This window comes from Rhipicephalus microplus, chromosome X (genome assembly GCF_043290135.1).
Source record: "Rhipicephalus microplus isolate Deutch F79 chromosome X, USDA_Rmic, whole genome shotgun sequence".
Classification (NCBI taxonomy): Eukaryota; Metazoa; Arthropoda; class Arachnida; order Ixodida; family Ixodidae; genus Rhipicephalus; species Rhipicephalus microplus.
The window spans coordinates 386697712-386720405 of NC_134710.1; the positions used below are offsets into that span (position 1 = coordinate 386697712).

Below are 22694 nucleotides of genomic sequence, written 5' to 3' on the forward strand. Positions count from 1 at the left end.
TCGGCGAAGCGCAAGTTACTAAGGTATTCTCCATTAACTCTTATCCCTAACAGTTCCCATTCTAGGCTTCTGAAAACTTCCTGTAAGCACGCGGTAAATAGCATACCGTGGTCATAATCGTCGTCAGGTAGCGCAAGCGTCATGAAAGCGCTTTTATAATCCAACAAGATGAAAAAAGTACCGACTAACGGGACAGTTACGTTACCAAATAGCTTATCGTAAGTGAATTATCCATTATATTTTGAAAATTGTAATGTGTACGTTACTAAGTTACCAAAACAGTAATGCTGCAATGTAATACTTGTAAAGCGTTGCCGCCAGCACTGCTGTGAACTGAACCTACCTGAGAAAACCACGAACTGATGCAACGAAACTTCCTTGCAAACTATTCAACTATTCACGTAATGCAAATGACAAAAATACTGGCGATAGTTCAGAGTTTTAAATCTTGCAGCTACCTTCTCCTCAATTTTATTTTCGCAGCAGGTCAATATCTTCACTATTAGCGGATCCACATTCTGCCTTTTTTTGCTCCTATTTCTTCTGTGTTCTGGCTGTGGCACAAATAATTCACTAAACATATATATTGTGATGCAGCAACTTTTGCTCTCTAATTAATATGACCTCACTTGCATGGTCGAGGTAATGTGCAACCATTTAAAAACTAGCCCATCTCTCCATTCCAATCACGTCACTTCTCGAATTCTCTTGCTTTCTCACTTCGCGTATGCGCTACCCAAAACCACTAGAGCAATTCAGTTTGTAAACTTTCTAGCATTATAGCATTTTATGCGATTGTTACTTTGTTGTGTTACCAACATTTGTAACGGTGCTTCCGTAGTTTACGTCGAGGCGCCCGGGCTGGTGACATTCAAAATGCGGGGAAAAAAGTAGGCGTGTTGAGATAAGTATTGACATTCATTTGTAATTAATATGCACAGTTCAAGCTAGATTTTGTTCAAATGAAAGAAGGGAGAAAAAAATAGCCCAGAAAATTTCATTGAGAGCCACAAACACCTAAAATTACCGTATTAAACATTAAAGATTACTAAAAATACCACCTTTATTTTTGCAAAGCTTTTCGTTCTGATATCAATGTTTGAGGACGCTAATTCTGTATTATACAACGTAGTATTAGAGCCTGACCAGCTATTTGTTAGGAAAGCTGATTTAATGTCGCGTATTCTACAACGTCGTGCGATTGACAGCCGGACTTGGCACTCATGCTCGTTCTTTGTCTTCTTGCCCACATCTCTGCATATAAGACTTCCTCAAATCATGTCGCCGGTCTTTTCCACTCTCGGTATGAGGGATACCATCCAGGAACTCTACGCCCCCATGGAGCTGCTTGTGGTACGAGAGCTCGGCTGAAAGAAAAATAATAAAGGAGTAAGTAAACGAGTAAATTCTTTTGGCTGTTCGTCATACATATGTATGTCACTCAGAGATTGAGGAAGACCACCTCTTTTATGAATCGGAATCATAATCAAGCGAAGTAGACAGTCGGAAAAAAGGCAAGCATAGAGCATTTTTTATGCTTGCTTTCTCACAAATATGAATATGTAATTTACGCAATGATATCGTTGATTCACCCAACCGCGATGGTCTAGTGCCTAAGGTACTCAGCTGCTAACCCACAGGTCGCGCGATGGAATGCCAGCTGTGGCAGCTGCATTTTCAATGGAGGCAAAAACTGTAGGCCCGTGTGCTGAGATTTGACTGCACGTGAAAGAACCCCCGGTAATCAAATTTTTCGGAGCCCTCCACTACGGCGTCTCTCATTCACATATGGTGGCTTTGGGATTTGGGACGTTAAACCAAACATATCAATCAATCACTCAATAAAGCAATCAATCAATTTTTCAATTTATTTTCTTGATTTTAATTGTCAGTTTGGCCTTAAAAAGTGTCGGTTCGTCGGTGGGTTCGTCCAAGAGTTTCTTCTGTTGGTTCAGATATTAAAAAATTCTTACTTCAGCCCACGAACGTAAAACAACTGTTATTAGTACGTATACGCTTTGGCCGGGGTCGGGTCTTTGTCAGGGAATACGTGATGAAGACCAGACCGGAGCCGCAACGAAAGGAACTAATAAAGGTTTTAATAAGTTCGTCCGTTCAAACCAATCGTATACACACACACACACATATATATATATATATATATATATATATATATATATATATATATATGTATATATATATATATATATATATATATATATATATATATATATATATATATATATATATATATATATATATATAGTGGGAGTAATAATTTAATGGGCCAGTTAGTCTTCGTGAAGGTATGGGATATGGCTCAACGGGAGCGTTGTCAACAGGGATAAATATATTTATTTCCCAACAGTTTCGGGAGGGGTCCTCCCTTCATCAGGGGGTGAGTTATACTGACATGAACTTTCAAACTTCATTGCTGCCGCGTCCCTCTCGCCTTGAAAGATGTTTGCGAAAGTTAGAGGGAACTAAAAAAGGAAAAAAACAAAAAAACAAAAAAGGGGAAGAAAAAGACGAAAAAGAAAAAGAAAGAAAAGAAAGAAAGTAAAAAAGATGAAGTACCACTGTCAACACTGAGAACGAAACCAACTGTCCGTGTACGTCCACATACGGTTCTTATCACGTGCTGTTCAGTTCTCGACGTGTGCCGGGCCACCCAAGATTGTCGCCGCAGTGCCGGGAGGGTCCGTGACGGCGTGCGTAAAGAAAGGGTTTTTCCGTAATGGGTCGGTCAGCGTGCGGCGTGCGTAAAGGAAGGAATTCCCGTTAATGGGTCGGTCGGCTCTTTACCTTTATTCTTCGTCCGTTTCCCTTAAATGGTCATCAAGTGGTAGGCGAATGTAAACACTTTGTATGCGCATGTGGAAAAAAGAAAAAAAGAAAGAAAAAAAGGGAGACAAAGGAAGACCATGCTTTTTTCTGGCTGACTCGTACGTGTACACTGTCCTTTCTTGTTTTTTGTTCTCCTTTTTTCTTCCTTTTTTCTTCCTTTTTTTCTTTTTTCCACATGCACATACAAAGTGTTTACGTTCGCCTACCACTTGATGACCATTGAAGAAAACGGACGAAGATTAAAGGTAAAGAGCCGACCGACCCATTAACGGGAAACCCTTCCTTTACGCACGCCGCACGCCGACCGACCCATTATGGGGAAACCCTTTCTTTACGCATGCCGTCACGGACCCTCCCGGCACCGCGGCGACAATCTTGGGTGGCCTGACACACGTCGAGAACTGAACAGCACGTGATAAGAACCGTATGTGGACGTACACGGACAGTTGGTTTCGTTCTCAGTGTTGACAGTGGTTCTTCCTCTTTTTTACTTTCTTTCTTTTCTTTCTTTTTCTTTTTCGTCTTTTTTCTCCCCCTTTTTTGTTTTTTGTTTTTCCTTTTTTAGTTCCCTCTCACTCTCGCAAACATCTTTCAAGGCGAGAGGGACGCGGCAGCAATGAAGTTTGGAAGTTCATGTCAGTATAACTCACCCCTGATGAAGGGAGGACCCATCCCGAAACTGTTGGGAAATAAATATATTTATCCTTGTTGACAACGCTCCCATTGTGCCATATCCTATATATATATAAATGTATATATATGTGTGTGCGTGTGTGTAGAGAGAGAGAGAGACCTGTCGAGGCGGCGAAGGGCAAGAAGAGCACGAAGCGGCCTCGCAAACAGCCGCTACCCCTTCTACAGGCCAGCAGATCCTGTCAGGACCCCCATCACGGAGTACGTGACCGTCATTACGCGTACCAAAGCTGTCGACGCCGCCTGCGAGGCACACTCCGAAAAGGCGACGAAGGTTAACCCAGGTCAACAACGACGGCCAGCTGTACCACAAACGACAGCAACCAGTGGCCAGAATCAACCATCCCCCCACAGCGAAAATCAACACCAACATTAGTCATGGGCAACCAGCAGCCAGCACCAGTCAACAGCAGTCGCTTACAGGCCAGCTCGTCACGGGAGGCGCAGTAGGATGGAGCTCCAACACAAACCAGGTACGACCTCCGGGTACCTTGCGGTTTTACTCGCCGCGTCTGTGCAAAGTGACATACTGGTTGTGCGAATGGGCAAGCACCGTTCCCTTCAGATGAATTAGGCCACAGAACGGATCCAAATTTTTTAAACTTAGAAAAGTGGTTGATAAACGAATACGACACGAACTTCACGTGCATAGTCTCGAAGAATATGGACTGGCGGGTACGGCTCCAAAGGGGTTGCGCTTGTCGCTAACACCATCGATGCATAATTTTGACAAAGAGAAAATGAAAGAATGGAAGAAAGTTCTGAATCACACCACACACGAGCTAACTAAGGTCACCATTGAACACTGCAGAAAGAGTCTGACCGCACTGAGAAAGGAGGGGCGGGATATAAGAAATAACTTTCCTCTTTCGGAGTGGGAGGCTAAAGAGCTCGCCATGTTTGAGCGCAAAAAAACAGAGGAAATAGAAAAACTTAAGCGAAAGAATTTTGTGAGGGACAATGTCTCACCACACGCTATACCCACTGCTGCCCACATAAAAAAGACCGGGCCACCTCACGTTTCAAAACATTTGCCACCACATTCCAAAGAACCAAACGTCATTAACCTTTCAGATAAAGAACTTTACAACGAAGAACTGAGTGTACTATGACGTGGACTTACATTCTGCCCTGGCAATGGGAAGTACGATGAATTCACGCTTCTTAAAGACCTAGACGTTTTCGCACAAAATTGACGATTGGAGGAATATTCCTTCGATAAACCTCAAAAAGACAACCCGCTATTTCGTGAGGTAATCGGACGGCAATGAACCCCAGACGCAAACAGAGATCGACATCTAGATCTATATATAGACGCGATTCAGAAAGATGTCATGCATCCGTACAAGGTCACAAACCTGGTAGGATTAATATATCTAAGAAAGAGAGAGAGGCACTACTCACGTTGAGCAACCGCGAAGATCTCGTAATTAAACCAGCTGACAATGGAGGCGCGATTGTTGTTCTAAATAAATCGAACTACATCAAGGAAGGCAGGCGACAACTAAATGACATTCGGCTTTCTAAATGACATTTGACAATCGACATTTGACTTTTGACATTTGACATTTGACTAAATGACATTTATTTATGATAGCACCCATAGCACCCAAGGGCGTAACGGGGAAGTGAAAGGAATGCAATATTTCAAGAGGACACAGATGTTCACACTTCGACTATACAATAAAAAAGCAATTCACTACGTACTTACGCAGTGACACATCAAAATGCGCAATATAAAGTTGGTTCATAATAAACTTTCGTGATGACAAAACCGCACAAAAACACTACTCAAAAAATTCTGATGAACTTGAAAATACATCACGCCAGGTTATTTTTGCTACTTCTTACGGCAACATATTCCACTGGCCTGTCGTTTTGAGATTGATTTATTGATATGTAAGGTTTAATGTCCCGACACCATCACGTTATTATGAGAGAGAACGTGGGGTAGGGCTCCGGAAACTTCAACCACCTGGGGTGTCTTACCGTGCGCCCAAATCGCAACACACGGGCCTAGATCAGTTGCGCTTCCATTGAAAATGCAGCCGCCGCAGCCGGGATTCAATCCCGCAACCTGTGGGTCAGCAGCCAAGTACTTTAACCACTATACCACCTCGGCTTGGGCTATTGTTAGAAAAGCTGCATTACAAGTGCGTCAGCCCTGCAACTTATTTTTATGTTATTTATATGGTTCAGTGAAAGTGAAACGTAATTTGGTTTGCAAAAGTATCGCTGAGAGTCCACATCTGTTCAATTATGAAATGCGTAGTGAAAATGTATCAGCCCGATATATTTCCTTCGTTTGTGTCGATGTTATTAACCATGGTTTCTTTTGCTTTTGAAATTGTAACATTTGCGGTAGCATCAGAGTACAGAAACCTAACAGCCATGTTTTGAATTTTTGAAAATCGGGAACGCCCCATACTTTTCTCGGATCTCGCACCCCACAAGCGGAATCTAAGTTAAATTGGACCTTGGACATGCATAGTTGTGGCTTTGCTTCCAGTGGTTACTTTTTTGCGTTTCTGTGCAGGAAATATTTCCTTCGGGAAGTTCGAACTGCTGGAATAGTGAAATTAACATGCGAATCGATTCGAATAGCAAACAGGGTTGGAAATTATTAGAAAATTCCAATATTCGTCTCTCCCTTAAATTGAACGTAACTGCTCCATCAATAAATTATTCAATCAGGCACACATTTTATTTTCTACTTCCGCAAGTAGAGCATGACTTCACTAGCAAGTCCAAGCAATCAACAAGCACCTGAACATGAAGCTCTGTTTGAGCAACACAAAATGATAGAAATAATTTGCAAGGTTCCGTCATAGACGCATCATCAGCCTTGGTAAAATAATATTATGTGTTATATCTGAATTGTTTACGTGGACTGAGGCAGCTAATGTGCACAAGAACTGCATTATAATATAATGTAACTTCTATGGTCTCGAATCTGAAACTTTGTGCAAGACTGTCACTAATGAACACTAAATCAAGAATGAAGTTCTTCCAAGTATTTTTATGAACAAATTGCATTAGAATATGTAGCGAGAACAATCACGTGATGTAACGTGATTTTCGCGATGTGCGTGACCAGCTGTTACATAATGCGATGTGATTTTATTCACGTGGCTGGTTGCAACTGTTTCGTCACGTAACAAACTCACTCAAGATACAACTAGTTATTGTATTCCATACCGAATAAATCAGCGCACGAGTTGTGGGACCAAAGCGTATATTTACGTGCACGAAGCGAACACTTGGCGGTTCATGATGATGATAATAGTCGTGCTACATGAGGAATCAACAGCGTTAGTAGTCTTAAAAATGGATGGGTGCTAGATGAAGCAAGCATTGCACCCGAGCAAACACCCAAAAGTGAGGCTCTACGTGTACATGTAAAGCTGCAGCCGAACAATCCCGGACCGTCTAGGCCAGCTATCGCTAACATACCAGCGACAAGCGTTTTGAGCCTGTCAGCTTCCAGCTGTTCTTCAGCGGGGCCCGCCAGGCGTTGCCGCGGAACGACAAATGCCCTGGCAGCTTCTCCGTACTGTGGGTGAGGAACTCCTGCTACAACCACCTGCTTCACTCGAGGATCCCTGGCCAGCAGCTCTTCGATCTCAGCCGGCGGTACCTGCTGGTCCATACACTTGATCAGATCCTTGAAGCGGCTGCACACGAAGAGCCGGCCGTCGGTTGAGTAGTAGCCTGTATCACCTGCGTTTGAAAAGCCTTCACGTGATGTATCTGCTTTTGTCGTGTTGCGACGTATCAGTAAGACCAGCCCGATTTCTAAAAATGGCTTTTCTCTCGATCTCAGTTGAGCGGAAAAAAATAAAACATTTGTTTGCTACCCACATGGCAGTTGATTGTCCCTCAATCGAGATTTACCGTTTTTCGGGCACGACGATAAAACCTTGGAAAAGACGGAAACACGAATACAAGTTAAGTTACCCACGACATTATTTCAGACAAGCAGTATTAGATGCCTCATTTAATTCATTATCATTAATTTCAGTTGAAACACTCACAAAATAAGCATAAAATATTTTTTTCATTTCAGAAACAATAGGCTTACGTGCATCTATGGTGTCAAGTATATAAATAAAGCTAATGATGCAACTACTTAGCACAGACAACTAAATTAGGAGTAAGGTGCCAAAGTGTATGGCTGCTTCTGTATACAGTAGTTACGGCGCTTAGCTGCTCGCCGGAAGACGCGGGTTCTATTCGTGACGCAGTGATCACGTTTCTCTAAAATGGTGATGCTTGAGTTTTGATCTTGGAGCGTGTGTTATGGTAAAGAAGCCTAGGTGCTAGAAATCTCATGATCTGAGCAACTACGACGGGCCTCATAATGAAAACCTTGTTCTGAAACGCAACACCCTAGCACATGTATTATTGAAAACCTAATCGTAAAGCTAGCATATATTTAGCGTACTTTCAATCACTGTTGAAATTTAAGGTACGGAAAGAATGTGTCAGCTTCAGATAATTTTATTACGATAGTAAATATATAGATAACTTGGCTGGATTTTGCCGCTGGCGTCGGCGTCAATGGCACTCATCGTAAATGTATACGTATATATATATACGAAAACTCAAGAAATAAAAATAATCAAGAAATAGGCTACTTCACGTGGAATTTAGCTTGAGACCTTTGAAACGTGAGTGCGAGGTGTTAACCACTGAGCCACGGACAGGCACAACCTTTAACATTCAAACGGCAAGCTAAATATATATACCACGTGCCACTGTTGCCGGGCATACGGGGGAAGGAACGATTGTATTTGCAGCATTACCAGGAAGATGGCGCAATGAGTGCGCGTCGCAGCATCGTCACGACGCGGTGCCACGTGTTCATATCTCTCACACGTACTTTGCCCTGTGGAGAGGAGGGGTGTGGACGGTCGCTCGCGTGCCCATATCTCGCGGTGGGGAGAATTGAACGTCTTGTCTAGCCTTGATATTTCACCAGAACGATTCTGTTGTAGTCACCGGACGTACAAAGGTCACTGCAATCGTTGCACAGTCTCCGTTTTTGAATAGGGCGCGCTTTTCGGACATAGCAAACTAACAACTAAAACACTTATTCACATTCATCTGTACCTGTGAGTACATTTCATGCTTGATTTGTGCACGAGAAACGTGGTACACGCTTCATGATCTGCTTCTCATTTTGAGCGTGACTTTCCAATTTGTTGCTATCGCGTTCATTGCTGCGCCTTTGCGGCGAAGCTGTGACTTGTTTAATTTTAAAAGACAGATCGTCTCCCTGAAGATGTTAAATAGTACGCATGCAAAAATACGGCGCACCAGTGCGGAGGAAGCCATCTTCGTAGGTGTCAGCAGTTTCTTTCGGTTTGTTCAGGTAGCCCAGAAATGTGCAAGGGCCTTTTATGCAGATTTCCCCTTTCTCTCCAGGGCCCAGAGGCTTTCTGGTTGTTATATCCACCACCTGATAATAAAGTAGGAACAAGAGTCCAGAGTTATCCAGCATTTATTCAAATTAGCGTTATTTGGGCAGCCACGTGGATTACACTCAGTGACCATTATATCTATGTACTTGAAAAAAACTACTTACACACTGGTCTTTAATTTCGTATTTTAGTTCGTTGGCTGGAAATACCACGATGACAAGCAGTACAGACTACGGGAAGAGTGAGCTATGGCGTTGCCATCGTAGCGTGTAATGTTACATTCGCAGGCGCCCTCTTTTTTTTCACGTCTATGTTTATGAAGGAAGTTTTTACTGAAGAAGCAAAACCATCCTGAAGAGGCACAATTTTGTGGTTGTGGTTTTTCTTGTTGCTGTTATTGTTCATTTAGTGCACATAGAAAACTGCCGGTATGCACAATAGGATATTCAGTGTCTATCAACCCGGAACAGCAACTAAAGAGACGGAGACTTGTAGCTTTGCGCGGTATTAGGAAAAGAAAACGTACTATTTTTCACAGTAGGTGAATTTATAGCACTGAAACGACAAAGCTTTCAAATGTACTCCTATAACTGAACACGATTTGGTCTAGCATCACTCGTACCAGCAGCAAAACGAGAACGAATGCTCCTGTGTCTGAAGTGAAGGAATATCAGTGCTTTAAATTCAGCGCCGCTGCTACATCACTCAGTAAAGTGCCGTTTGTTTAGGAGTCAGGGTAGTCAAGGTAACTGTTCAGCCTATAGACTATATGCACATTACAATTCAAATTGCATAAACACGCCGATCCACGTAGTAATATTTGTCTACAAGTCCCGCATAAGCAGCAACTCGATGACAGCTTAGCGTGATTTTTGTCACAATGCGTGAGAAATCTGCCAGAAATACGGTCAGCTGCATTGTTTGCGCTAGCCTCCTCTTGGTCTCGTTGTTGTGTTTTGACTGCGAAGTTTTGGAATGTCATTTTGCTTTTCTTGTTCCTTGCAAATACTAAGAATTTATTTACTTCAATACACTGCTTACTTTAATTTCCATGAATGGTATGGGCTTTCCGACGCTTTTGAAGTCATCTCCTCGAGGCGAAGACGCTGTTACGCTGCCTGCCAACTCTGTCATTCCAAACACTGCCAAAAAGGACATGGTAAAAAAATAAAGGAACAAAAAGTGCACTTGCGGATCAATGAAAACGGCATAAATGTGATAAATTTGAAGGATTTGGAGCTCTTTGAAGTTCATGAAACACTTGGCAGAGTTCCGTAAAGTCATTTATCAAACGACTAAAACATAATAAATTCCCCCTTGAACGTTCCTTACATATTTTCAGGTGACCATGAAACATAATACCATCACAGGTGCACGTTAACATTTTGGTAGTCATGCAAAAAGACAACACACACACGCACATGCACGTGCACAACCGCAAACGCACACCCACAAACACACACTGTGAGTCTGTTTTAATGTTCAGGGTGCTAAAGACTCCACGTTGGACCAACACATCATTCGGGTTTTGTCAGTTACCTATTTCAGTCAACGGCTCGCAAAGCCTCGCTTCTCTAACTAATCATATGCGACAAACACTACTGCAGATTCGGGAACTGTGAGCTCCATGCATGGTGCGCGGCCTCGTTTGTCTCGTTGTGCTATGCACTGTTTGTTCGATCTCTGACCATCATCAGGAAGAGATGGTGAGCTCACGTCCGCCTAAAGGGAGACTTTAGGCGACACTCTCCAACTGTGTGGTTTATTACGGGGAATTTAGTACAATTAGCTCAATCATTCGATGCAACTAGCCGTACGTAACATCATTATAAAGGACACCGCCTAGCTAATACAGGGTAAAAAATATATCAATTATTTGCCACGAAGGGCACATTTCTAAAAGAAATAAACAATAACGAAGTTTGAAGCACGGACCTACCCTTCTTGCAGCTTTCCCGCGATAGCGTACCTCAGAACAGACGAAACAAAAAGGACATGGAAAAGGTTTAGAGAAACATAGGTACGCAATCCCGAGGCTCTACCTCTGGACCTCGACACCACGGAAAAGGGCGCGCGCCCACAAAGGCCCGGACCCCGACAAGATGATCTAAACCCCCAGCCGGCGACTAAGAACGAAGACCAAATGTTTGAAACTATCTGAAAAAATCAAAACGCGTACGCACCCTCCTACTTCCCGAAGCGGTCTCCCTGAACCTTATCTTCTCACGCTCGCCCGCTTGTCAGGCGGGCAAGAGCAAAGCTTAAGTCCCGCCAAACATGCCTCTATGAGACACCTTAGTAAGTCTCCGAGATGCCATTCGTCCGTTCGGTACGAAAGATACGCCAGAACTCTTCAAGATAAAATGACGTCGACATCCATTACGGACGTCTGACACACGTAGATGTAGTCAACTACTGTGGAAGGTCAAGGGCTTAGCATGGGCGCCCAGTGGTTCTCGTTTATAGAGGTCGCACTTCTCCATTTACAGAACCGCCGATAGCACCACCGTTTGAGGTTTCGCGTGCAGCAGTATAATCTTGTTAGCGAGTTCCTGCATCCCACGTTAGCTGAGATACGTGTCGCCCACCGCGAGTTTCTTCAAGCTGTTTTTTTTTTCCTTCATATCATAGTGACGAAGTGCCAGTAGAAGAAGCAATCACGCACCTTCATGAGGTGGTGGCACCTATCTCGCGGTGCTCTGTTTTCAGCGGAATGTTTCCGAAGCGTTTTTAGAGATTTTATGTTGACAACTCGTTTAAATTCCCAGTTACTGTTATATAGTTATTTAGGAGCCTATTTGTTTTCTTTGACCCAGTTTAGAGCATTCATTTCTCTAATAGTTTGGACCTGTATTGAGCGCATTGTCGCATGCGTTTCAAGCCACAAGAGTTCTACGATGACAAGACGGGCCCCAAAAGTGCTACGAGCTTACAAAGACGCCTTTGCATAAAACAATGGAGTAGCCTTGAAAGGTATAACGCGATGACATAATCAGGTATTATTCTCATTGTTGTTTCAATCGCTGGCCTAACTTCACGCTTCACTTTGCATCTCTGCATACAACGCAAACGTGGCCAAAGAAAACTAAAATCTGTGCGTGTAATGTTGATTATTCCAACCTATTCTAGAATTCCTGTTGAATGCCTTGGTAAGTGTTTACTGCCTATCCGTAAGGTGACACTCGCCCCTTCGTAGTTGTACCATTCCTTGAATATCTTGCTGATAATGATGACAATGTATATATATATATATATATATATATATATATATATATATATATATATATATATATATATATATATATATATGAATATATATATATATATAGCCCCGCCGCGGTGGTCTAGTGGATAAGGAACTCGGCTGCTGACCAGCAGGTCGCGGGTTCAAATCCCGGCTGCGGCGGCTGCATTTCCGATGAAGGCGGAAATGTCGAGGCCCGTGTGCTCAGATTTGGGTGCACGTTAAAGAACCCCAGGTGGTCAAAATTTCCGGAGCCCTCCACTACGGCGTCTCTCATAATCATATGGTGGTTTTGGGACGTTAAACCCCACAAATCAATCAATCATATATATATATATATATTGACACGTGCGGTTCTTTTGGTTTACGAAGGAAGACGCTATCACTTTCTGTTAAGCGCAACGCAGGCCGCGTTTATCTTGTATGCCACTCTGGAACGCGTTACGACGCGTGTATAAAAAACTGACACGTGCGGTTCTTTTCGTTTGCGAAGGAAGACGCTATCACTTTCTGTTAAGCGCAACGCAGGCCGCGTTATCTTGTATGCCACTTTGGAACGCGTTACGACGCGTGTATAAAAAGCCGGCGCAGTGCGCCACTGGGGGTCTTTTTTTTTTTTTTCCGTCGGCCGACGACTGTTCACGCCGCTGTTGCTGTGAGTTGTGTTTGGCCCTGTTTTGCTGGGCACAAGTTCGCCCAATAAACAGTTCGCCTGACACCGCCCTGACTCCTGCGTGCTTCCTCTCAAGTGCTGCGTGTATCACAACCTCGTGAGAATATATATGAAGATATTATATATATATATATATATATATATATATATATATATATATATATATATATATATAGCACATACATAGTCGCCCTGTCGTGAGCCTGCAAACTTTTCATGTTTGGGCTCTTCGTGTCAATATTCTTAGCTTCTGCCACATGGGCTTCGATTGCCATTCGAACCAAGCCTTTTTTATCATTAGGTTTATTTGCACCTGTCTCAATTTCTTCACCTCGTGAAGATCACGACTTTTTTTACCACAGTCAACGACGCCTTGAACTACACTGGAGTTCATGTGAAGCGATCTCTTCAACGCTATCGTGGTAGAACTGTAGGAGAAGTACTTTACGCTGTGAAATTGCATTATGCCTAGTTTACAGGCGTCCATTGTTCGAATGAATGACCCATGGCTAACACCTACCAAACTCTTCCACCGTTTGGGCTTTAGTTACTGAAATGAGCTGTACAAAACTGCAACGTGTCATGTAACAAATTTTTGCGAAAATCAAGCACGCGTACTTAAAAAGTACGGAAGAAACAACGACACAACCACCTTTCATATATGGTGCCACACAGTTTAAAAGATGAACAGGGAACTTAACGCACACACAATAAATGAGAAATGCGTAAGAAAATAGTTACACCACATTCCTTTATTCTGTTACCTATTTTATTTCACTGCTTTTCATTTTGTTGACTATTTTACAACTCCCATTTCACACATCATATCACTGTAAAGGTGGTCGCGAACTAGAATTCAGGGCCAAATGCGCCTTGATGCGCACAATCTAAGAAATACATGCTAACGTCAACAGGAAAACAGACTTATAAAGAACGCAGTAAACAGCGTAATGTATAAAGTAATGAAACGTCAGTCAACTAGTTGGCCCAGTCAGTCAGTCACTCAGTCATCAATTCCACTACATTTTACACCACAATTATAGGATAGAGTTAAGTCTTTTTTGCTATCCCTTTCTTGGTAACAAACTTTAATCAATAAAAACTGATCCAGTTCTTTATAAATTGACCTGAAAAGATTCGAAGGTGAAGGGGATCCAGTATGGCTATTCAATAAGCGCTTTATGTCACCTTAACGCTGCGGAAACAAAGAAAACGCGCTTCTAGAGACGCTTCTGAGGAACGCTGCTCGGAATATTTGCTTCCAACTGCATTGCCTTGTTTTTAAAAGGACAATTCACGATGAGTTGCCTGACAATTATCCTTTGAAAATCTTAGTATGAAGGCTTAACGTAGCCCGTGAAGGCGCTTTCCGTAATTGCTACATTGCTTAAATGTTCATCTCATACGGGGATAATTATTTGGGAGGTTTTTGTCAATGTAAAGTCGACTTCCTGATTGTCATACGGATTTCTCGACTTTCACTATTCATCTGCTGTACTCGTCATGCATGATATAAAATGTCTTGTTTAGTTTCTTTTTACCACACTTGAAAAACATCAAGAAACGTACATTGTATAACTCCGCCCAAGCCGAGCTTCCTGGCGACGCTTTGTAGCACAGATGAATTCAATGTACTGCCGCCAAGCATTACTTTTTTGACACTGCTCGTGTTCACCTGACCCAGTAGTGGATGCTGATCCAACTTCAGGAAGAATGTAGGAAGCAACCCAAGTGTTGTAGGCTGTGATGAAAATAGATTTCAGAAAATAAATTCAGCTGCTATCCGTCCAGTGGTAACTCTTATTCACAAATATACGTTCAACTTATCCACTTACTAAGAACAAAGTAGTCGGCCTTTCTAAACACTTGAGCGTCGTTTCTCATTATGTCAGTTCTCCTTCACTGTGGTGAATCAATACTTAGAACTCCATTCCACAGTAAGAAGTAGAACGTCTGTCACACATCCGTCATTGACCGCCCTTCTGAATGCGCGTGACGAACCACGTCAATTTAGCTGCGATCGCTATAGCCCTTAAGCACGCTCATACACAAATAGCGGCGCAATTATAGACATAGCAGACACCACGCTTTAGTCACCTTCTCGTGCTTAATTCAACTATAAAGTTTGTACTGATGTGACGGAGAAGGGGGCACAAATGTTCATTCAGACGTCGGGGAAGTTAGGTCCTTTGCGAGGCTTCTTGAGGACCAAATACAGACAATTTAATTGCACATTTACAGGAATGCTCAACAATGCGTACAGGCGCGTCTTTACATGGCACATGAGAGGGCCAACGAAGGTCAGAAAGAGAGTGAGCAGCACACAAGCGACGCTCCTTTCATAACTCCTGGTCCATGCGCACGCGCCTTGTCTGACGCCGACTGCGCACTCCATGTTGCACACACGAGTACCTCTGGCGTTCCTGCAAGTCGCGAACCGCGTTTCGAGAGCTCGCTGATGATCCTCTCTTGCAGGGAGAGTCCATGCATTGCCAGTCATAACAGCCCATCTGCCACCTAAAAAGGCCGAGGACGGACTGCAGTACCGCTACTCCCTGAAGTGGCCCTTGTACGTCGTCCGTTGCAATTGCCCCTACGCGTTCCTATGGTTCTCGACCGCAACACACACACAGCACAGAGCAGGTAACACAACAAGGCATTTCGGCGTTGCACCAACTCCCACTACACATCAACACCCACTGGGTTCCAACATGCACCTCCACAGCTGGCGCGGCCCAGTCACCGCAGCCTTGCTGTTCCCTGCTCAACGACGGCATGAAGTCTATCAGAAAGGTCGCAGTCCACAGTTTAAAGACCCTAAGTACAACACCTACAAACAAGTTTTTGCAACGCTTGTCTCCAAGTCTACGTTAAACCACGCGGATGCTTCAAGTCACTGCCCTTCACGCTGCAGCAATGCCGGGTTTTAACCAAAGAGCTTGTTCGCAGACGCATGAAGACGGGAGCGTCCGCACCATCCTGACCTGCATACATTGCTCCATTTTCACTCAAAACTTAAAGACCAAGTGTCCTTGAGGAAGTACGCTCTGTAACAGCAGAAAATATAGAACATCCATAAGCTTTCTTGACACTAAAGAAGCTCTGCACTGGTAATTTGAAAACCATGCACTGGCAATCTGCTATCACCTTTGTCGCTTCCAGCAACTGTATCATTGTATGCTACCCAACCGACCGTCGGTTGGGCAAGATGCAATGATAGCTCTAGTTAGGCTACCCTGATCATCCACGTCGCGATTTACTAACGATAGCACCTCCGGCTGTATACTTTTATGACTTGGCGAAAGCGGCTGTACACTCATCCTGCTGAGACAAAGATACCGCGTCTACACTAATGCGAGAAAAAAACCTTTATCCACGAGTCAGTCATCCTGTTTTCGTCCATGCTTGTGACACCTGTTATATCCGACTGGCAATAGACGCTGCACTCGTCAGTTACCTCAGTCCTGCATTCACTGTTTATTGTGCCTGGTCTATCTTGAATCTCTACATTTACTGTACCCTGACCACTAGCAAGTTTCGCCAGGACAATCCGAAACTCTAAGCTCAATCTTTCCATTTTCCTTTCATGAGCTGCAGCTTCGTGTTTATGCCTGGGGGCTCCTCTCTCTGACGCAAGGCGTTCACGTTATTTGGTTTCCTTATGCCTGGCCTGCATGAGTTCCCAACAATCAGAAAGCCTCTCATCATCCACTCCAGAATCCTTGATCGCCTGTATCTAATGTGGCTTCCTATGTATCATGGTCACGTCCATCCCTAGCTCTTCGCACAGAAGTTCTAAATCCAGTTTTCTTAACCTGTTCATTTCCATAGCCACCCCTTAATACATTTCGTTGTTCTAACTGCTGTGAAGGCACCTCTAACAGACACCAGCCTTCACGAAGCAGCGACCAATCTTCCCTTTGGATAAACATCACCATTTATCCAAAGTACTTGGTAGAATCTCTATGTAAGCGAGCACTCACAAGCATCGGTACCAGGAAAGAACACCACGGAATCATACAGGGTCCCGCCGCTGCTAACCAGTTGATGCGATAGAGAATCGGGGCACTGGCGTTAACCCAGGCTTCGAGGAAGGAAGAACCTATGCGAGGCTTCTTGCGGGTCAAATACACACAATTTCATTACATAATTACAGGACTGTTAAACAAGGCGTACAAAGGTGATTTTATATGACACACGAGAGGGTCATTGAAGCCCAGAGAGAGAGCAGCGCACACGCGACGCTCCTTGTCCGACGCTGACTGCGCGTCTCAACAACACCGATGCGCGTTGGATGTGGCGCACAGAGAAACCCCTCGTGTTCCTGCAAGACGCGAACCACGTTGGAAGGCTCGCCGATAATCGTCCCTTGCAGGCAGAGTCCATGCATTGCCAGTCATAAGAGTACTTGCATAAAGATGACTATACGTGGAAACGTTTAGGCAGTGGCATTTGTACTCGGGGCCGCTCCAGACGAGGTACGATACTCTAAACCCTTCACCACGTGCACATGCTTCATAGGGTGGCGCACAATGCCCTTAAAATATCATGCATGTAAGCATGCATGTTGAGCCACTAGACCTATTTTCTACTAAACTGTTTCCTCAAAAGCGTCCTTCGTGCCAGTCAGTGAGTAACGACAGCTGGCCTGCATTCACTGCGCTTGTGCCCGATCGTCTTGTGGCCCCTACACTTTCCACACTAAAAATCAAAATTATCACAATTACTAGTGGTCAGTTTCTGCGGTGACAAATTTTTTTTCGCTTGTGCTTAGGCTGCTCGTGCTGATGGCGGCTTTTTTGTGTTTGACTTCGAACGCAGAAAAAAAAGCTTTATTTTAAGCAAGTAACCGTCTTCTCTAATGTTAGTTCCGGCATTATTATGAGTGTGATGCAGAAATTAAAATACGAAAATAGTGCGGTATGATGTTCATAGTGTCCATACTTTAGGCTAATTGTGAGTCGAGTGATTATGGTAAACTATTCAATGTGGCGTAACTAAACCTAAGCGGTAACCTGTAAGTCATTCAGCATGTGATGCCCTGCCGGGACCACATCAATTTCGGCAGTGTTCTGTGTACCTCTCGATCCCTACTTTTACGGTAAAGGGTGGCTCATCAAACAGTTATTATGTTGCGTATTTTGCATGAGTCGATGTTTTACCGGAGAGAACTAGTTGAGCGAGAATGTGGCCTGGAATTTTTTTTCCAGAATTTATTTCTTTTTGCTCAGTTCGCCACAGTCTACACTCATTATGTCGCTAAGTCATTTCTTTTCCTGTTGCGACATTACCTTGCGTAGTGGCTACCGAATATTTTATAGAGAAATATATGAAACTAAGTTTCCTATAAAACACCGTACATGACACTCCACAGAAAAGACGGCTGACCTAATCGTTTTTCTAAATGATGGCTGCATCCACTTCATTCAAATTTAAAGATACGACGACTTAGCACAAACCGACGCATTTAGGGCAACGTACATTCACTAATAGCAGTGTATTGCGAAAAAACATTTGTCCACATCTTACCCATGCATTCAAGGCATTGTACCAGTTGCGGTATGAGGCATCAGTCCAAAGAATGCGCGGTACGACATGGCTGGTCTGATACGTAAACAGCAAAGCATTGCGAATAGTCAGCCTCAACTTATACCGACAATACAGCCTGATTAATTGCAACATTTTTCTGTAAACTGTTTCCCAAGCATGTGCATTATTCCCTGATGCTAGCTCCGATTAGCACTTGTCTGGTTGCTGAGCTACAAAACTGTTTCAGTTCCATCTTTATCTCCGTGCAATATGACTCCTTCGCTCCAATCCAAGGATGAAGCAATCTTTCATTTATTTCCAGGTTGTTAGAGCTCACTTGTGTAAAGGCCTACGATTCCATTTATTTAGTCTTTTAACGAAAAATGGGATAATGCTACAAAATATAATTACCTTGTATTTTTCTATGGCTGGCAAGATGACCTCGAAGTCCCATGTGGGAACTAAAACCACTTCGCAGCCAAGTCCTAGGTAGCAGAAAGTCAGCCAGAATCCACTAATATGCATTATAGGTGGTATTAGGAGGAATGTTTCGCCTTTTTCAAACACTGGTGGGTCGTTCATATAACTGCAAGAGAAAAAATCTAAATGACGCAGCTCCTCAGGCTACGGTCTGCATTCTAGGTTTCTAACTCCAGGACACTCTGAAATATCGAAATTCGGTATTTTCCTCAGCTAACATTGCATTTCTATACTGTGCACCGAGGGACAACATCTGAACGCTGGTTTCAACAGTATTGTAAAGCGGTAGTTTGTGCAGTGCTTTTTGTACCCTTAGTAACCACGATGCTCCACTGTGACAGAGGAATGAAACTCCCTAGACCTCCCATGGATTCCCTTTCGGCCGCGCCACTTTTACCACTGGTGGTTCTTGGGCGTCCTACTAGAAATGAATCAGGAACGAAAAATTTATTTCATGACGTCACTGGTGAGGTCCTCACATAGAGGAAAATGACAAAAACTTGAGAGGAGGAGGGTGGCACGCAAGCCCTTCTTTCCCACTTCGCATGCAAGCTGAATGCGCTCGGGCCTTCTTTCAGGTCCACTGGCGGCTTGGACAATGCCGCAATAAAATTCTGTTAATCTTCTTTTATTTTAAGTTTTGTTCAGGTTTTCTGAAGCGGTGAAAGTTAAACCGACTGATTTCTCAGTAAGACGAAACTCGATCGACACAAATGAATGGCATGGTTTATTCCATGTTTTGTATAAATAACATACATACACGTAGTGTGAAAGCGCAATAAACGCATTTTTCCGACAAGAGCTTGGCTACCGTCTTCACCGATTATCAAGGTAACACGGCATTTCTGTCAGTCCAGTCAGGCTTGCAGGGAGCTGGGTTTACTCCTATGTACTCATGCAACAATAAAACCTGCTAAAACAATGTGTCCACATTCTTGAGCTCACCCGTTGCATAAGGGAGCAGTGTAAAACTTTAACAGAACTAGGAATGTTTGTGTTAGCACCCCGCAGAGTCACGGAAAACATGTGTTGCCTGATTAAGCCATCTTCTACGAATGCATGGTTTACTTGTTCAGCGAAGCTCACTGCGACTCCCGTTATCTGCCCGCCAGAACTTGCTCTTTTTATCTTGTCTTCATCTCTTCCGTAGTTGACACACCCACCAAGCGACATAACAGAGGGAGATATAACTTTTTATATCGCTGAGCGAGAGGCGAGAAAGACTGGAGGCAAGCGCTACGAACGCAAGTTAATCACTACTCGCACTTCACCTGATTTAAAATTCACAAAATAAGAAGAAAAGACATATAAACAAAAAGAAGTTCTTTATAGGGGTATAATTTTTTTATTTGGAAAACTTCTGAAAGCCAATAAATGCGAACATTCACATAAACCCCACTTCATTCAACCGGATCTTAGTATGTCTGGCAACTGCTACGGGCTTGCATGTTGTTTGAAACCGAAACTAGCTCTGAGTTTCCCGGACATGACACTGAGTTCAGGTACCTGTCGTTTGAAAGGGCAGACCTGCTTGCGCTTTCCTCAGAGAAGCATGTCGATTGTACTATTGTAGCGGGGAATTCGCAAGGCACTGACTAGTGGCACTCTGACGCAGATGCGCTTTCAGGATCACCCGTGAAATCTGATGATACGGAAATATCAGCGCTTGATCTTCCCCTCTCTGCGTCAGCGTCACAGACATGCCATCGGAACAGCGGAAGGACCCTTGAATTGTCTCGCTCTTGAATATGCTTTCTGACGCGTCACCTTCCGGTTACCCGCGTGCTCTTCGCCGCCAAGCAACGAATTTCGCCATACGGGATGGTCTGTTATACCGTCGGAACTATCAAGTGGTGGGTCGTAAATGGCTGCTAGTCATACCCAGCCATATGCGGTCTGATATCTGCGAATATTTTCATGCTGAGCCACAACACGCACACGCCGGTGTACTAAAGACGTATTAGTGGATCCACCAACGTTACTACTGGCGGGGTATGTACACGTTTGTAGGCAAACACACTCGCTCAAGTTCCCTGTGTCAACAGGGCAAGACATTTTCTCATTCACTCGGTCAACTGCAGCCTTTACCAAGTCCTGCACACCCATTTGACCATGTTGGGATTGACCTATACGGCCGGCTACCGTGCTCTGTAGGTGATAATCGATGATCGATGGGTGATTGTGGCTGCCGACCATCTGACAAAGTACGCCGAAACGGCAGCGTTACCTTCGGCTGGTGCTCGTGACATTGCAACCGTCATCTTGCATCGGTGTCTTCTTCGTCATGGTGCACCACGGGAGCTCCTGAGTTACAGGGGCCGCGTATTTTTGTCCGAAGTTCTGCAGCAGCTCTTACATTCATGCCGTATGGTACACCGCACATCAACAGCCTACCGCCCTCAAACGAATGGCCTAACGGGACGTTTCAATAGAACCCTGGGAGACATGCTCGCTATGTATATTGATTCCGACCACTCCAATTAGGACGTCCTTCTTCCTTTCGTGACGTATGCTTACAATACGGCGATTCTATCAACAACAGGCTTTTCTCCATTTTTTCTTTTATATGGCCGTGACCTATGCAGCACACTCGACACAATTCTCCCATACAATCCTGATGCCTCCGAGTTCAGCATAGTTTCTGAAATGGCCGAACATGCTGAAGAGTGTCGTCAGCTTGCATGGTCCTTCACAGCCGATAATAAAGCCCTCCGAAAAGATCGCCATGGTCTTGACCTTGTTCAGGACACTTTCCCCGTCGATTCTCTCGTGTGGCTTCGACTGCTTTTCACTCTCCTGGACTGACTCCCAAGTTTGCACCGAAGTATACTGGCCCTTACCGCGTCATACAGCACCCTTCTTCTGTCACCTATGTGATTGAACCACTCAAGCCGTCCATTCACAAGCGCCGCCTTGGTCGTGAGAGGGTCCACGTCAGTCGCCCAAGCCCTGCTATATACGACCCTCCTGTTCTCTCGTCACCTTGAGTCGCCAGGATGGCTCGTCTTCGTCACCGGGGTACTGTAGTGGGGAATTCGCAAGACACTGACTAGTGGGACCATCCCTGAGTGCGAAGCGCGAGCGTGTGCACGAGCTGTAGACGCTGGACTGCTCGAGCATTTCTGTCCGTACCGGCTGCCTGCCTACTACTTGGCGTCGCTATTAAACTCCCTTGCACTATGATTAGGTGAATAACATTGCATATAGGTGGAGGAAATCGGTAATAATCGTTGTGCCGCTGAAGCGGCTAATGTAGCAAAACGCATGGTGTTGTAACAGCATTCCCACCCTATTGCGCCTGAAGTTGTTATCGTGTCTGCAAAGTGGAAGAGTGTCAATGTGCTTCAATTTTAGCGTATGCAAAAAAACATTAGGGCATCAACATTACCTAGCAGGCAACAGACACGTTGCCGGTGGGGCGGCAAGCTGTCTTTTCTTCCACTTTATTTGTTGAGATTTATAACATTACATCTAATGACATACCCCCTTCTTTACTAAGCTTGATAGTCTGTTCGTTATAGTTCACACAGAAGTGAGGGGTGAAAAATTAAGACCATTTACCTACTCAAGCGCCGGCCCTGTTGCGCGATAAAACTGTACGAGCAATGAAATCCGCATAACCCTGTTTGAAATGACCTGAACAGAAAACAATTTAATTTCCCCAAAAAGTACATGACTCCTTATTACTTCAAACGCAAAGCCCATTTCTCATATCTCTCGTATAAATGATTTATAAAAAACATGTCTACGGTGTCCTAATTTGCTTACAAAGCGACCGTGATCGTGAATCGGAGCAGATTTTTCT

At 44.0% G+C, this 22694-nt stretch overlaps 1 protein-coding gene across 1 annotated transcript in view; it reads right to left on the minus strand.

The window, feature by feature from the left end:
• Positions 1–1064: 1064 nt before the first annotated feature.
• The window catches only part of LOC142776435 (luciferin 4-monooxygenase-like), a 104059-nt gene continuing 82429 nt past the window's right edge, over positions 1065–22694 (minus strand). Inside the window, exons 6-11 of the mRNA XM_075880081.1 lie at positions 18821–18995; positions 14450–14621; positions 10005–10105; positions 8860–9001; positions 6994–7260; positions 1065–1367 (exon numbers count right to left, since the gene is read on the minus strand). Coding sequence (XP_075736196.1) covers positions 1222–1367; positions 6994–7260; positions 8860–9001; positions 10005–10105; positions 14450–14621; positions 18821–18995 — 1003 coding nt within the window. The 3' untranslated portion in view covers positions 1065–1221. The remainder of the gene's footprint in view (positions 1368–6993; positions 7261–8859; positions 9002–10004; positions 10106–14449; positions 14622–18820; positions 18996–22694) is intronic.